This window comes from Bombina bombina, chromosome 1 (assembly GCF_027579735.1).
Source record: "Bombina bombina isolate aBomBom1 chromosome 1, aBomBom1.pri, whole genome shotgun sequence".
Classification (NCBI taxonomy): Eukaryota; Metazoa; Chordata; class Amphibia; order Anura; family Bombinatoridae; genus Bombina; species Bombina bombina.
Window position 1 is genome coordinate 1074839553 of NC_069499.1, and position 17206 is coordinate 1074856758.

The following is a 17206-nucleotide window of genomic DNA, read 5'->3' on the forward strand; positions in this document are numbered from 1 at the left end:
AGCGGCGGTTTAGGGGTTAAACACTTTATAAGGTATTGCGGTGGGGGATTGCGGTTGACAGGTAGATAGACATTGCACATGCATTAGGTGTTTATTTTGCAGGCAGTTTAGAGAGTTACGGTGCTCCAATAGTCAGCGCAAGGCTTGCTACGCCTGCATTTTGTGGCGAGGTGAAAATGGAGTAATATTTCTCCATTTTCGCCACGTAAGTCCTTACGCTGTATATTGGATACCAAATTGAGCGTGTTTTCTATATCAGTCTATGGGGCAAAAAACTACGGGCGATGGCAGAAATATACGAACGTAACTTCTATGTTACACCGTGTATGTGATACCAAACCCGCGCAAAACCTGGCGTCGCCGGCTTCTGCGGGCGACGCTGCATATCAGATTGGGCCCCTACTGTTCAACTGCTCCGCCCACTCAGTTCTGCAATCAAAACACACCCATTTGATAGTAATAGTATAATTTAGACTTATCCATAGTTTATTATACAGATTACAGCATCAAGCTCTTACACCTACCCAGTCCCTGGAACACATTCTGGGCATATGGTTATTTTTACAACACAGCATCAAAATTAGGGTTACAAATAATATGTGAACCCATTCAATAATAATAACAATATTTCATTAGGGATGAATTATTTTTAAATAATACACTATATCTGTATATATGTATGTGTATATATATATAGTATATATATATATAGTATATATATATAGCTATATCTATATCTATATATATGCACACACCAAATGTTGGGCAAAAGGAATAGCATTTCCAGGGACAAAAAAAATAATCCATGGACATACAATAAAACCCAGGGACTGTCCCTGGAAATCAGGGACTGTTGGCAACTATGCACACCCCTCAAACTGTAGATTGCATGCTTTTGGGACAGGGTTCTTTTCATTATGGTTTAATTTTTTTAGTTAAATCTGCTTTTATTAATTTTTATTACGAAATACATTTTAGTTTATTGGCCCTTTTAAGCAACATTTTCTTTAAAACTAAATAAATTCTTTAAAAAAAAAATCCTAAATTATTAGACAATATAAATATATAATTGAATAGACGTTAACTCATATAATCTATTTATGCACTGTGGAAGCAATAGTAATCTGTTTAACAGTGTAATCATCTTCACACATAACCGATATCCTTATTCCTAACTAATCGGATCCCAGAGGCGAAAAAAAGGGATTTTGCCAGTCCTGCCAACATCGTGTGTTACCCAGCAGCTTCCGGGAGTGCCACTGCCTCTCCCCTGCGTGACCTCTTCTGATTGGGTCGCTGCTGACGAGAAGTGACGTTTCCTTTCCAGCTGGGGAAGGTGGTGGGAGTGCGAGCTTCCGGCTTCTAGCAGTTGTATCAGGCAGCTGGAAGAGGAGGTGAGTGAAGAGAGAGACCCGGAGAGGAGGGTGAGAGAGCAGAGAGCAGAGAGCTTAGGCCGGCCATGGATATAGAGAAGGAGTTTAACGAGGCGGACAAACACAACCGCTGGGGCTCCATTTATCAGGTGAGATATCTGTGTTCCTGCTTAGCATGTTTGGTGCTGACTAGGGTTGATGTCACATGGCACTATGGGCCACAGAATGGTCTATAATGTAGCCTGCGGTATGTTTAATTTGCGTCTGTTGACATCAAGGGGCTAAAGTTATTAAAAGAAGCACATAGGATGCATAATTTGTCACGGTATGTTTGCAGATCACCATGATAGTCATTTCAGTTGTAAGTACAAAAACTGTATGTTGTCACTTGAATTCATAAGGTGTAAGGCCAAATTGTTTTGCTTGTGACATTAATGCTTTACATGCACAAATGTACTCTTAGCACATACTATTCAATGCTATATCAATGTTTTTAAGGAAAAAAAATGTCCTTAATTTATTTAGCATTGCACAGTGATGTGTTTTGGGGATGTTAGGTTATCGTTTGTGTGTGTGTTTTTTTGTGTGCTGTATACTTTTACTTATTCCTTGTTCATAGTTTGAAATGAGTGTTCATATAAAAAACACATTAGCATACTTTTCTTGTATGAGAAATATGGCATTTAAAATTGTTTTAAGTGCAGACACAGATGTCATTTTCCTCCAACAGTGCTGTGGGAGCTTGTGTGGTGTGTCACTTCATACCTATACAGCTGTGGGTGGCGTTCCTACCAGCCAGTGGGCAATTTGTACACAATAAGCACTGTATGTTAGTTTTAAAATCAATACAAACCAATTTATACAAAGGCAAAAACTTCTCCAAAAGACCAGAGCATTTTTGCTATCATTACATTTAAACAGAAATAGAGCCTTTTTTATATTTACCTATCAAAACTATATAGAATATATATATATATATATATATATATATATATATATATATATATATATATATATATATATATATATATATATATATATATATATATCTCTGAGTAGGTGGGGGACACAGGGGTGATCCCCGCCACTCAGAGGATCAGACACTCGCCGGGCAAGTTACCTATACACACTCTCTCCTATATCTATGTAGTGGGCAGCCTAGCTGGAATACCCCTAACACAGGACACTGTACAGGAGTTGATATGTATGAACGGTACACTACACTACCAAGCGCCTACGGAGAAGTGGAAGAACCATATGGCCTGAATAGCAATACCTACATATCCCTAGCTGGTACAAAGTGTAAGGTTCTGATACATATATACATGGAAGGCTAATAGAGGACATGGTACCTTTAATATAAGGACTGGGAATCAAAAGAAGAAATAATTGGTCACTAACTATGTGGTCTATTTATAAATGTATATGATTGATGGAGAATAATTATCAATGATGATATATCAACATATTAATTTATGAGAAACCGATTGTAGAAGGTTAGGCACCATTTGTAAGCCAGTTCTCTTTTTTGATGTAAATCGGATATAGTGTGATATATATATATATATATATATATATATGTATATATATATATATATATATATATATATATATATATATATATATATATATATATATATATATATATATATATATATATAGCAAAAAACTTTCCTTATAGATTGCTCCCAGACCAGAAATAATCACTGTTTAAGGCACAACACAGACACATGAATCAAGGTAAGGCAAATTGATCATACCTTTATTTTGGCATGTTGGACAAACACTCGACAAATGTAAGCGGTGTGACTACCAGGAGACACAGGTGTGTGACGTCATCTATAGATGACGTCACACTCCACACACCTGTGTCTCCTGGTAGTCACACTGCTTACATTTGTCGAGTGTTTGTCCAACATGCCAAAATAAAGGTATGATCAATTTGCCTTACCTTGATTCATGTGTCTGTGTTGTGCCTTAAACAGTGATTATTTCTGGTCTGGGAGCAATCTATAAGGAAAGTTTTTTGCTTATTATATACCTGGAACGGGCAGCCTGGTCTGCAAGTCTGGGTTTGTGCCGGGAGAGGCGCCGGCACAGTGTTTCCTGTGTGTTCCTGCATAGACCTTACCTCTTTAGTCCTTGAACTCTCACTCACCTGTGTATGTATGTATGTATGTATGTATATTATTCATTTGTTTTAACATGTGCTGGGAGATAATTTTATAACACTCTGTCAACTTATTATTGTTGTGCCAATGGCCTCTTTTGTAACAAATAACCTTGTTGTGATGGCTGGCATGTGGGACTCGATTAGAGGGCAATGTACAGGTATAACAATCTGCAACACAACGTAGCTGATGTGTTGTATCTCAGTACGCATAGTAATCCACTAAGTAGTCCTGGCCTGAAATAGTCACCATGCCAACCAATATAACATACTGATAATGCCGAGAGCAGTACCGACACAACCAGGTAAGATAGAGGCTACAATAACATATTGAGGAGCCGTCATAAGAGAGGTAGATATGTGTGTTGGCGGTTAAGGGCAATTTAAAAAAGTTTTCACCCCACGGTACACACAATCGTTGTAGAAGTTAAGTATTGCGATCGTAACCTACAGAAACTCTAACCTTATATTTTGAGTCACATTTGGCACAAGATTAACTCTTCTTATGAGTTTTGTATACTCTTCACACTTATAGATTTTTGAACTTATACTGTTTGTTTGTAGTTAAAGAGACCGGAAGCACTGCATATTGTAACATTTCCGGTTTACACACAGTGGAACGCAAGTAGTGCGTTCCAGTAAGATTGTTTGGCGCTATTCCACTGAGTGAACACAGGTATTTGGCATTTTGTAATTTCACATATGTGTATATAAGTTTGCATGTTTGACACTGTAATTGTGCTGATGAAGGGGAAGAGTTCCCTGAAAACGTTCCATTAAAAAGATTTTGTTTCTTCACTTCAAAAGACCTGAGAGTGCATTTGTTCTTCAAGGATTATTTACTCTATTTCTGCACCCAGGCGGATGCCTCAAGGAGGGTGACACTGTACATTGGACGGTATTTTTTATATATATATATATATATATATATATATATATATATATATATATATATATATATATATATATATATATATATATAAAATTTCATGCCACCATTTCACCTCCAAACAATTTTAGGTTTCTCACTGAAATTATTTACAAACCGCTTGTGCAATTATGGCACAAATGGTTGTAAATGCTTCTCTGGGATCCCCTTTGTTCAGAAATAGCAGACATATATGCTTTGGCATTGGTTTTTGGTAATTAGAAGGCCGCTAAATGCCGCTGCGCATCACACTTGTATTATGCCCACCAGTGAAAAGGTTAATTTTTAGCTTTAGTGTAGAGATTAGCCTCCCACCTGACACATCCCACACCTGATCCCTCCCTGACCCCCCTCAAACATCTCCCTCCCCCACCTTACAATTGTCACCATAATCTTAAGTACTGGCAGAAAGTCTGCCAGTATGAAAATAGCCTTTTTTTAATTTTTTTTTTTTTTTTTTTTTTTAATATATTTGCTACAGTGTAGGATCCCCCCCGAAAAAAACCTGTCTAATCCTCCCCCTCTACCTATTTGCTACCATCTTAGGTATTGACAGCTGTCTGCCAGTACCCAGTTTGATGCAAAATTGTCAATTTAAAAAAAATAAGTCCCATTTTTTTTTCTCTGTAGTGTAGCTGCCACCCCTCAATACACTACCCCCTCCCAGATCCCGTTCTGTTAACGGATCCCACATGGGATTCTCCTCATTGCAGTTTTTTTTTTTTTTTTTTTTTTTTTTTTTTTTTTATTCCCTGTAGCGTGGCCGAGCGGTCCCACCCACTCCCACCCGCCTCCTCCAGCGATGGGACACCCACCAACGATCGGCACCACCGCTGTCTGATGCAGAGGACCACAGAGTGGCCCTCTGCATCGGTAACTGCAAAACTATTTCTGCAATGCCCCACTCGTGGGGCATGCAGAAATAGCTCAATCTCGCTATTTTGAGCGAGATCGTGGCAGAGAGAAGCCCAGGACTGTAGCAACTCACAGGGTACGTCGCTGGTCCTTAAGGGAATAACGACCAGCGTCGTACAGGGTACGGTGCTGGTAGTTAAGGGGTTAATACTCATGTTTTCTAGAACATTTTCAGTTTATTGACCCTCTTTTGTTGGTTGTGTGTGTGTGTATGTCACATAGTGTGTATGTTTCGAGTGCAAGTGTTTTTAGCTGATGCGCTGACATTAAAGGGACAGTAAAGTCAAAAGTAAACTTCCAAGATTTACATAGAGAATGTACTTCTATTATCTAATTTGCTTTATTTTCTTGCTATCCTTAGGTAGGCTCAGGAGCAGCAGCAAACTTCTGGGAGCTAGCTGCTAATTAGTGTCTTCACATATTCTTCTTGTTTGCTCATCCGATGTGTTCATGTAGCTCCCAATAGAACGTTGCTGCTCCTTCAACAAAGGATACCAAGAGAATTGAGCAATTTGGAGAGTTGAAGGGATACAAAACCTAAAATTTATTTCATGATTCAGATAGAGCATTCAATTTTAAACAACATTCCAATGTACTTCTATTATTAAATTTTCTTCACTTTCCTGTCGAAAGGCAGGGACGTAAGCTCAAGAGTGTGCACGTGTGCAGCACTATATGGCAGCAGTTTTGCAATGTTTTTTTATTAGCAAGAGCATGGCAGCACTATTTCCTTCCATGTAGTGCTGCACACGTGCACGCTATCTATCTGGATTTCTCTCTACTATAAGATTAACGTGAAGTTTGTGAACTAAGCAAATTTGTTAATAGAAGTAAAACGGATACTTTTTTTTTTAAATTGTATTCTCTATCTGAATCATGAAAGAAACGTTTTGTATTTTATGTTCCTTTCAATACATAGCAAACCCATCAAATCTAAAAGGCTTATCCGATGGTTGTTCAGCATCTATACATGCGCACTGGGGGGAGAGGAATTGTATCCCAAGCTCTGAAAATATTACTTCCAAATTGTTAAAAGTATAAAAAAAAATCCTCTCTCTCTATGGGGTCGATTTATGAATGTCTTCGGCAGGCTTCTCACCCCTTAAGACTGCAGGTTCTTAGTTGGCGAATTTCAATCTCCCCGGTCTCGTCCGACCGGGAGATTGATCACTCCTGTCCGCTCTTGATTGGCTGTGCGCGGGCAGGGGGCGGGATTGCACGCAAGCGCAAAATAGCGCTTGTGTGCTATACTGAATTCCGGCAGCAGAATTCAGCCTGCCAGAGCATGTTGCTTCTTTAATGCTGTGTGAATGTAAAATTAAAGGGACAATAAAGTCAAAATTATGTTTGATTCAGGTAGAGCATGTCAATTTAAGCAACTTTCCAATTTTGCTTCTATTATAAATTTTGCTTTGTTATCCTAGGATTACTGTAATAAAGGATATCAAGAGAACTAAACAGGGCTTGGAATTTCCAGTGGTTGAGCGGTCCCAGACAACTTACAAATTTGACTTTTTCCTATGGTAACTTTTCCCTCTGTGCTAGTAAACCCCTTACTAGTAAACCAGGGTGCATACATATCATCATCATATTTATAATTTATCACTCGGGCTGCCAGTAACAGGAAAAATTTATTTAACTGTTAAATCGGCAAAATACTTTTTACAACTGTTGATTAGTAGCTCCCGAGGGGTTAAATTAAGTTTTATGTTGCTGGGTCCTTGTGCGTTAAGTAAATGTGTGTTTTGTTCTATAGGTTACTAAATTTAAACCCATATACTCACAGTAACACACTGAAAAAAGTCTATATAACCCCTTATGACTCATTAGAAACAATTAACCCCTTGAGTTCTAGTAATACACTAATGGCACTTATTTAACCCTTGGGAAGCAAGTGATGTACAGGAAAGTCACTGCTTTAACCTTTTTGGGAGCCATAATCACACTATAGCACTGATTGTACCCAAAAGTGAGTGACACACACAGACCCCCTACCCTATAACTCCTTTGCCTTTTATAACAACACCTTAGGAATGACAATCAGGGGAGCACTGCAAGACCTCCGGGTGTAGTGTGTGTGAACCAGATCTCATTGCAGTTTCGCAGACCAAGAGAGCATGAGTGGAGAAAAGAACAGCAGTTAAAGGGATATTACACCCCAAAAATATCTTTCGTTATTCAGATAGAGAATACAATTTTAAACAAATTTCTAATTTACTTCTATTATCTAATTTGCTTAATTCTCTTGATTTTCTTTCCTGAAAAGCATATCTAGATAGGCTCAGTTGCTGCTGATTGGTGGTTGCACATAGATGCCTCGTGTGATTGGCTGACCCATGTGCATTGCTATTTATTCAACAAAGGCTATCTAAAGAAAGAACCAAATTAGATAATAGAGGTAAATTGGAATGTTGTTTAAAATTGTATTCTCTGTCTGGATCATGAAAGGAAAAAATGTGGGTTTAATGTCCCTTTAAAGCTTTTAGTGCAGTCTGTGTCTTGTGCTGCCAGCAAGATCAGTTCCACAGACAGGCTCCAAGTCAAATTGTAGACAGCCAAACTTCTCTCCACACTGACACAGCATTGCTCTTCTGGAAATAGTACAGTGTGAGCTACATGAGACCCTGAGCACTGTATGAAGCAGCGCTGGACTGGGAGCAGTGTGGCCAGCGGTCATGGACTGGGAGCAGTGTGGCCAGCGGTCATGGACTGGGAGCAGTGTGGCCAGCGGTCATGGACTGGGAGCAGTGTGGCCAGCGGTCATGGACTGGGAGCAGTGTGGCCAGTTCCATATGAGATTGTTCAGGAAAAAATACACATCTTGCTCCTGGCTGGTCCTGGATTTATGCTACCTGCAGCTACTACATTAAAAACCAGGCACAAATACACCACACGATTATTGTTACCAAAGCATGTTGGAGGCTATGTCCGGGCCCACAATTCTTGGTTCAATTTATAAGGTGCCCGGGTCTGTTTTGTATAAGGTCAGTGTTAGTGTGACTTTCCTGCAAATGTTTGGTAACCACACAGGAATGAGAACTTTGTAGTCTTTGGATGTTGATAAACTTTCTCTGAAGCAGTATTTACAGATGTGCACGTGTGACAGCTGTTTTATCTATGTTTCTATGTACATTTGTATTGTGTGGTGTTTTTTTTTTTATTTTTTTTTTATTACTTTTTTTTGACATTGTCTTTTCTTGTGTATTCTATTTTTTGCTGAAAAACTGGTCTTCTGAATTGAGCCAAGCAGACATCTGCCCTAGGAGGATCATATGCTCAAGTGGCTGCAATATTTTAAACACATTTTTCAAGACCTCTTCACATTGTACATAAAATTAGAGATACTATATATGAAGTTAGAACTCTTGACATCTATGATGTAATAGATGATGCTGTGTTACTTCATTAATGATGGTACAATAAATCTTAAAGGGTGTAGTTTTATGTTGATTGAGAATTTTGGACAGCTAAATTTCAGAGCATACTCATTCCTATCTGGAGTGGTACAGGGACACCATTTTGGTTATTCATTTAACCCCTGTGCATAGTTAAATGCACAGTAAAAGATTTTTTTTTTTATTATATTAAATCAGTGTACGCATTACCATTGAAAGACTTTATGTATACACTTGCATTTCTTTAATTTCCTTTCTCGCAATGCTTTTTAATATAGTATTTTAAAGTGAATGTCCATTTTGATGAATTAGTGCCTGGTTTTTAATAAACCTATTAAAAACAAGGGCACTTTAATTCATCAAAATTTTACATTTCACCGTTTTCTTCAAAAACTTACCTTTTAATCCTGGCAGCCACTCCAGCACTTCCTCCGCCCGTCGCAAGCCGTCTTTGCGGGTCCAAAATGACGAATCTGGCTTCCTCCAATCACAGCGTTGCATCAGGCCAAGATTCCCCCGGGGGAGAAGCTGTGATTGGAGGAAGCCTGATTCGTCTTTTCTGACGTCTGCAGAGGCTTCCAACGGCCGGGGGAATTGCTGGAGCGGCATTCAGTATTAAAAGGTAAGTTTTTGAAGAAAACGGTGAAATCTCAATTTTGATTGATTAAAGTGCCCTTGTTTTTAATAGGTTTATTAAAAACCGGGCACTAATTCATCAAAATGGACCTTCACTTTAAGCTGGAAGTTGCTAGTGGGTGTAATACTGTTTATTAACAATGTACTACCTTTCCTGTTTAAAACTCAAATCCATCCAGTCCATTAGAAAAATGTATTTATTTTTGTATTTTATCTTTATTCTAATAATATTTACATTTTTGTCAATTTAACTTTTCTCAGCCAGTCTTGTAATTTATCATCTTCACCAGTTTTTTTTACTTTTTATGGAGGGTCAGGTGAAAGCTGTCACTGATGTAGCGCTGATATTACACCTACATGAGTCTTTGTCAGCAAAGCTTTGGACATTACAATGACTTGGTATCTTGGTGACAGCCGTCATACTGAATGAGTGAGATATGATCCTCTCTTACACCAACAAAGCACTTTGTAGTTGATGTTAAAAGATTGTCTCTTGTCATTGACTTCTTAGCTCTTATGTCACTAACGTGCCATTTGTCTTTCTCTGTGAAATCAATTCGCTTTATTATAAATGCCCACATTGATGGAGCTTTGTGCACCATTCAATCTTCTGAAAGCACTTTTTAATACTGTGTGTGTGTATATATATGTGTGTGTGTGTGTGTGTATATATATATATATATATATATATATATATATATATATATATATATATATATATATATATATATATATATATATATATATATATATATATATATATATATACATACATACACGCACGTGGCCCTCGTTTTACAACGGTTCAATTTACACCGTTTCATTTTTTTCCAGTCATGTGACTGCTATTGAAAAGCATTGAGAAGCAGTGCATTTATTAAAATAGTCAGTAGGTGGAGCTGTCCGCTTGTGTTGCAGCAAAGCCAAGCAAGCTGAAATTAATCAGTTTAACCAGTCCTGAGCTATTGAGCAGGTTTCAAAGGAACAAGATCTTCCTGTCTATAAATCATTCCAGATTGAAATACATAGAAATAATTGTTTGCATAAAAATGCAAGTGAAGTCTGTGTTGTGTGATTATTTTATTAGGTTTATAATGCTGTTTAGCAAATGTTTTTGTTCATTTAACTTAAAATAATCACACAACACAGAATATATAATTAAACTATTAGGTTTATAATGCTGTTTAGCAAATGTTTTTGTTCATTTAACTTAGTTTAATTATATATTCTGTGTTGTGTGATTATTTTATTAGGTTTATAATGCTTTTTTGAGAGGGGCCTGGAACCTATCTCCCTCACTTCCCATTGACTTACATTATAAACTGGGTTACATTTTACAACGGTTTCGATTTACAACCATTCCTTCTGGAACCTAACCCCGGCGTAAACTGAGGGCTACCTGTATATGTATGTGTGTGTATATATATATATATATATATATATATATATATATATATATATATATATATATATATATATATATATATATATATATATATATATATATATATATATATATATATATACACACACTTTTTTACTATTTATAAGTACTGTATGTGTTTGAGAAAAATAAACATTTTTGTTTTATTCCATAAACTACTGTCAATTTAATTTGGTTGCTGCTTGTTTCCTCCTTGTTTGCATAGCTTTTCTACAAATCTAAAGCATTCGTATTTTCAGTATAGGTGGCAGTTTCAACAGGCAAAAACAGCTATTGTAAGTGACAAAATAAAGGTACACCTGAAACTCTCAAAGCCATTCTTACAATTAAGCAAGCTTTCTCAAAGTTTTGTGGAAGGGGAATGTGAGCAAGTAATGAGATAAATAGAGAACCAAGTGTTGTGTAGCATGAAGGAGCAGGTGGAAGCACATTTGCAGACAAGGGCACAGCTAGAAGAGTGTGCAATGTTAAAAGTTTATGTTCTGGCAAGATTTTTATTATTAAGAGTAAAGAAAAGTGGAGAAACTGACACAGTTGCTGCATATGGTCATACAGGGTTTGGTATTTGTGGGGTTTAGATTTCTGTCATCTAATCTTTTAGGTGCAGCAGTCGCCTAATTTTAAAATTCTGGCTCCAAGATTTTTCCAGGTGTCCATTTTTAATTTTTTTTTTAAAGAGTTTTGGTATTAGGTTTTTTTCTTTCTCTTAAATGGACACAACTTTTTTTTTTTTTTTTTCTTTCATAATTCGGCTAAACTGCATGCAAATTTAAAGAACTTCTTTGCTTGTTACCGTCTTGCTTTTTAACAAAGGATAAGTTCAGGAGGGGGCACCTGTCTGTTGCAAAACTGCTTCCATGTTAAACTGCAATGTTCTACATTCGCAAGAGCAATAGATGGCAGCACTATTATGTAATTCTCTAGACATAATTTGATAGCAGTAAATTGGAAATTTTTTGAAAATTGTATTTTTCGGAATCATAAAAGTAAAACTCTATGCGTTTCATGTCCCTTTAAGTGTGTGAGTGAATTAGGGTTAGAATATGAGGTTCTAGGATTAGGAGAGAGATCTTGTGCTACTAGAAGTAGGTATTTGGAGAGTGGGAAGATATTGGAAGTTAATTTGCAGTAGTGTGGCTGTGGCTAATGTGAATTGTTTTAGAAATATAAGCTGTTTGTGAGAACATTTTTGAGCAGATAAAAGGAGAAATGGGCCATTGAGTACTGTGTAAGGGGCATACGTTGAAAATGAATAAAATAGTTTTAACCACAATGTAGTAAATACAAAAAATCAAGCATATCTAAGCAAGAAAAACCCTTTAACGGTGGTGTTACAAATAAGGATATCAAAAATGCTTGACCAACTTTTTTTTTTTTTTTTTTTTTTTTTTCAAGCTTTGGTCAAAGCCTTGTGTAATTTTTCTCTCCATTTTAGATTACTTGATAGGTTTCCTTGAGCGGGTTGATAACTGCCAAGGGAACCCAAGCCATTAAGTGTGTCAAAGCTGTCCACATAGAGGTTCTGTATTTCAGATCCATGAATTCAGGACACAAACACAAATTTTTATTACTAAATACAGTAACACATTTTTTGAAAGGGGAGAGTTAAAGGGACAGTTCACCCAAAAAAAAATCTCCCCTTTAAATTATTCCAAATGATCATTTTTACCTATTAGAGTGTATACAATTAGCTCCTTTACTCCTATTTGAGCATTTGAAATAGCTGATTTAGCATATGGTATAGCCACCTATAGTGAAAGTTTTGATACCGGAGTATAGGCTATTGAATAGCCTAAGTAAACACAGCCAGCAGAAGAAGTTACACTCTCAGTGGGATGCAGGATAGTTAAGTAATAAAATAATTATCCATTGTTCTCTCTGTGTATTGAGCTTTGGTGTTCCAGCCAAATAAAAGATAAGGAAGGAAGTCTGTGTACACAAAGTAATAAAATAATGTTATATGATATCACCTTTTAAGTTCAACCCATTTTAATAGGCTGTGGTTTCAAAGCACAAAATCAGCTACTTCATATACACAAATAAGCATGAAAATGCAATTTCTCAAATATTTTATACTCTGCAGTTGGTATAACAAGTTATTTAAAATACATTAATGGAAAAACTATTTTAGTGTACTGTCCCTTTTAAGTGTCCCTTTATGTGATTAGCCATTCAGGCATTTATATAGAAAGACTGTTATAACACAATCAGCACCTGCGTTTAGGTGGAGTGCCTAAACCAGTGGAAGATGGTCCGTCTTCTTGTTTTAAATACACATCAGATAGTTTTCGATTTTGCTGACCAAAAAGAAACGCAGGATTTAAACAGTTGAGAGTTCTAATAATGAGACCAAATATCTACACAGCATGAAATAACTTGTTCTTACAAAACCTAATCTCATACATTATGGCCATGCTCTGCTTAGCCAGTCAGTCTTAATCTTCTTTTTTTTTATTTTTTTGAGTAATAGTGATGCTTTATTTAAGGCATCTTTTCCGTGACCCTTAAAGTGATGGTAAACTTGACATGTTTTAAAATCGGGTCTGGAATGTAAGCGATATTTTAGATGGACTTTAATTGATCACTTTTAATAAAGATGTGCTGTAAATTACTTTTTAATACAGCTGTGCCATTCTAATACTCTGTGTGCTCCAACCGCCCACTTAAAAATATATTTTTGTTAACAGTTTGAACTGTTCTCCATTTGGTGCTCTAGTTACAAAAAAAGTGTGTGTACGGCTAGGGTGCTGATTGGAGAACAGTTCAAACAGTTGTGAAGTGGGCAGCCGGAGCGTGCGGTATCACAGCTATATTAAAAAGTAAGTTACATAGCATATTGCTTAGATTTAAAACCTGATTTTAAAACATGTCATGTTTACCATTGTACCTCATTTTATATGTTCCAGATGACCCAGACTATGTCCTCAGACCATAAGGTTGTGTGTTATGTCCAGGGAAAATGTATAAGTGTTGGGGGTTGGATATAAGCAGATTGTGCTAGAATGTTATTCCAGTTAAAATGCGTCCGGATACATCAGGCAGAGTTTATACAATTTAGGAAACTGCGGACCAAGTAGAAAGAAATGTAGGACTGTATTGTAGCCATTGGCTGGGCCAACTCGCAAGTACACTATTGCTGGGGTTAAATAAGATAAATATATATATTTTTTTTAAGAATGTTAATTTTAAATTAATGTTAAGGTACAAAACAGATTGTGGCATGTGCTGCTGCTCCAAGTACCAAGCATTTAAAAAAAAAAAAAAAAAATCTACCTATATCTCTATCTCCTCAGATTGGTACCATATACCATGCCCTCCACTAATATTGGCACCCTTGGTAAATGGCAAAGAAGGCTGTGAAAAATTGTCTTTATTGTTTAACCTGCTGTTAAAAAAAAAAAAAAAAAAAAAAAAAAAAAAAAGCAATACAAAAATACTCTGCTCTCATGGACATCAAACATTTGCAAACACAACACAGCTTTATCCCAAAAAAAATAAATCTCTGTTAAATATGTGTGCCACAATTATCCTTACAGAATCTCTCCAAATCTTTCAAATTTTGAGGTTGACGATGGAAGATTCTCCTTCAGTACACCTCACAGGTTTTCTTTGGGGTTCAAGTCAGGGGGCTTGAATGGCTATGGGAGGACCTTGATTTTGTGGTCAGTAAACCATCTTTTTGTTTTTGATGCTTGAGTTAAGTTTCCATATGGCTACCTCTCTGTGTGCGCCAAAACCACCTCTGGTGTTTATTCCCAACAAGCTCTAGTTAGTTTTTGGATGAGACGGAGTAGAGGCTTTTTTCTTAAAACCCTTCCTAACAACTTGGAGTGATGTCAGATTGTGGCTTTGAAGAGTTTTCTCTTGTAAAGGTGTATCCAGTCCACGGGTTCATCCATTACTTGTGGGATATTCTCCTTCCCAACAGGAAGTTGCAAGAGGACACCCACAGCAGAGCTGTCTATATAGCTCCTCCCCTAACTGCCATCCCCAGTCATTCTCTTGCAAGCTCTCGACAAGAAAGGAAGTATCAAGAGATATGTGGTGACTTAGTGTAGTTTTACCTTCAATCAAAAGTTTATTTTTAAACGGTACCGGCGTTGTACTGTTTCACTTTCAGGCAGAAATTGGAAGAAGAATCTTCCTGGAGGTTGATGATCTTAGCGGTTTGTAACTAAGGTCCATTCCTGTTCTAACACATAACTGAAGAGTATGGAAAGAAAACTTCAGTTGGGGGGACGGTTGGCAAATCACCTGATTTGAGTTATGTTCAGTATATTTTTTTCTAGAGAGATAAGGTCTAGAAAATGCTGACAGTGCCTGATATATTTGAGGTAAGCCTGATACAGTGATTTAACAGCAACTGGGATCATGCTTACAAGATAAGGGTAATTTTTATGTTAACCCTCATAGTATTTAGTGTTAAAACGTTTGCATTACTTAACAGAAAAATTGTTTTTTCTCTGAGGGTGATAAATCTTTATTTTGGGGCCTAGTTTTCCACATGGCTGTTATTTTACTCCTAGGAGTAGTTTTTTATGGCCCTCTGACTGTGAGTGCATGGTGGGAGTGGCCTATTTTCGCGCAGTTTTTATACAGACTGAGACATCCAGCTTCTCTAAAGGAGTCCTCTGGCATCTAGGACCACTATAGAGGGGTTCCAAGCTTGCTGGTCTCATTACTAGTCTGTTAAACATGTCTGACATAGAAGAAACTCCTTGTTCCTTATGTTTAGAAGCCATTGTGGAACCCCCTATTAGAATGTGTACCAAATGCATTGACCTTTCTATAAGTTATAAAGACCATATTATGGCTTTTAAAGATTTATCACCAGAGGTTTCTCAGATTGACAAAAGAGAGATTATGCCATCTAACTCTCCCCCATGTGTCAGAACCTATAACTCCCGCTCAAGTGACGCCAAGTACATCTGGCGCGTCCACTGCGTTTACTTTACAGGACATGGCGGCAGTTATGAATCATAATCTCACAGAGGTACTGTCCAAACTGCCAGGGTTACAGGGAAATCGAGACAGCTCTGGGGCTAGAATAAATACATAGCTCTCTGACGCTTTAGTAGCTATGTCTGATATACCCTCACAATGTACAGAAGCCGAAGCAGGAGAGCTTCTATCTGTGGGTGACATTTCAGATTCAGGGAAGGCGTTACTTCAGTCTGACTCTGAAATGACAGCATTTTAAATTTAAACTTGAACACCTCCGCGTGTTGCTCAGGGAGGTTTTAGCGACTCTGGATGACAGTGACACCATTGTAGTCCCAGAGAAGTTGTGTAAAATTGGACAAATACTTTGCTGTGTCCGTTTACACTGATGTTTTTCCAATCCTTAAGAGGTTTTCAGAAATTATTACGAAGGAATGGGATAGACCAGGTGTACCGTTCTCTCCCCCTCCTGCCTTTAAGAAGATGTTTCCCATAGATGCCGCTACACGGGACTCGTGGCAGACGGTCCCTAAGGTGGAGGGAGCAGTCTCTACCCTAGCTAAACGTACAACTATTCCCGTCGAGGACAGTTGTGCTTTCCTAGATCCATTGGATAAAAAACTAGAGGGTTTCCTTAAGAAAATCTTTATACAACAAGGTTTTATTCTCCAGCCTCTTGCATGCATTGCCCCAGTCACTGCTGCAGCGGCTTTCTGGTTCGAGTCTCTTGAAGAGGCTCTACAGGTGGAGACCCCGTGGATGATATCCTAGACAGGCTTAAAACTCTTAAGTTGGCCAATTCATTTATTTCTGACGCCATTTTTCATTTAGCAAAGCTAACGGCTAAGAATTCAGGTTTTGCCATTCAGGCGCGTAGGGCGCTATGGCTTAAATCCTGGTAAGCTGACGTTACTTCAAAGTCTAAGCTTCTTAACATCCCCTTCAAAGGGCAGACTCTATTCGTGCCTGGATTGAAGGAGATCATTTCTGATATTACTGGAGGAAAAGGCCACGCCCTTCCCCAGGATTGGTCCAACAAATCAAGGACCAAACAGACCAATTTTCGTTCCTTTCGAAACTTCAAGAGTGGCGCAGCTTCAACTTCTTCTGCTGCAAAACAAGAAGGAAATTTTTGCCCAGTCCAAGCCAGTCTGGAGACCTAATCAGGCTTGGAACAAGGGAAAGCAGGCCAAAAAACATGCTGCTGCCTCTAAGACAGCATGAAGGAGTAGCCCCCGATCTGGGACCGGATCTAGTTGGGGGCAGACTTTCTCTCTTCGCCCAGGCTTGGGCAAGAGACGTCCAGGATCCCTGGGCTCTGGAGATTGTTTCCCAGGGATATCTTCTGGATTTCAAAGCCTCGTCTCCAAAGGGGAGATTTCATCTCTCACAATTATCTGCAAA

At 37.8% G+C, this 17206-nt stretch overlaps 1 protein-coding gene across 1 annotated transcript in view; it reads left to right on the top strand.

Annotated features, from left to right (window-relative positions):
* The first annotated feature begins 1363 nt into the window (after positions 1 to 1363).
* The window catches only part of PTPN1 (protein tyrosine phosphatase non-receptor type 1), a 434232-nt gene continuing 418389 nt past the window's right edge, over positions 1364 to 17206 (top strand). The window contains exon 1 of the mRNA XM_053717090.1: positions 1364 to 1522. Within this exon, the coding sequence (XP_053573065.1) occupies positions 1460 to 1522 (63 nt within the window). The 5' untranslated portion in view covers positions 1364 to 1459. The remainder of the gene's footprint in view (positions 1523 to 17206) is intronic.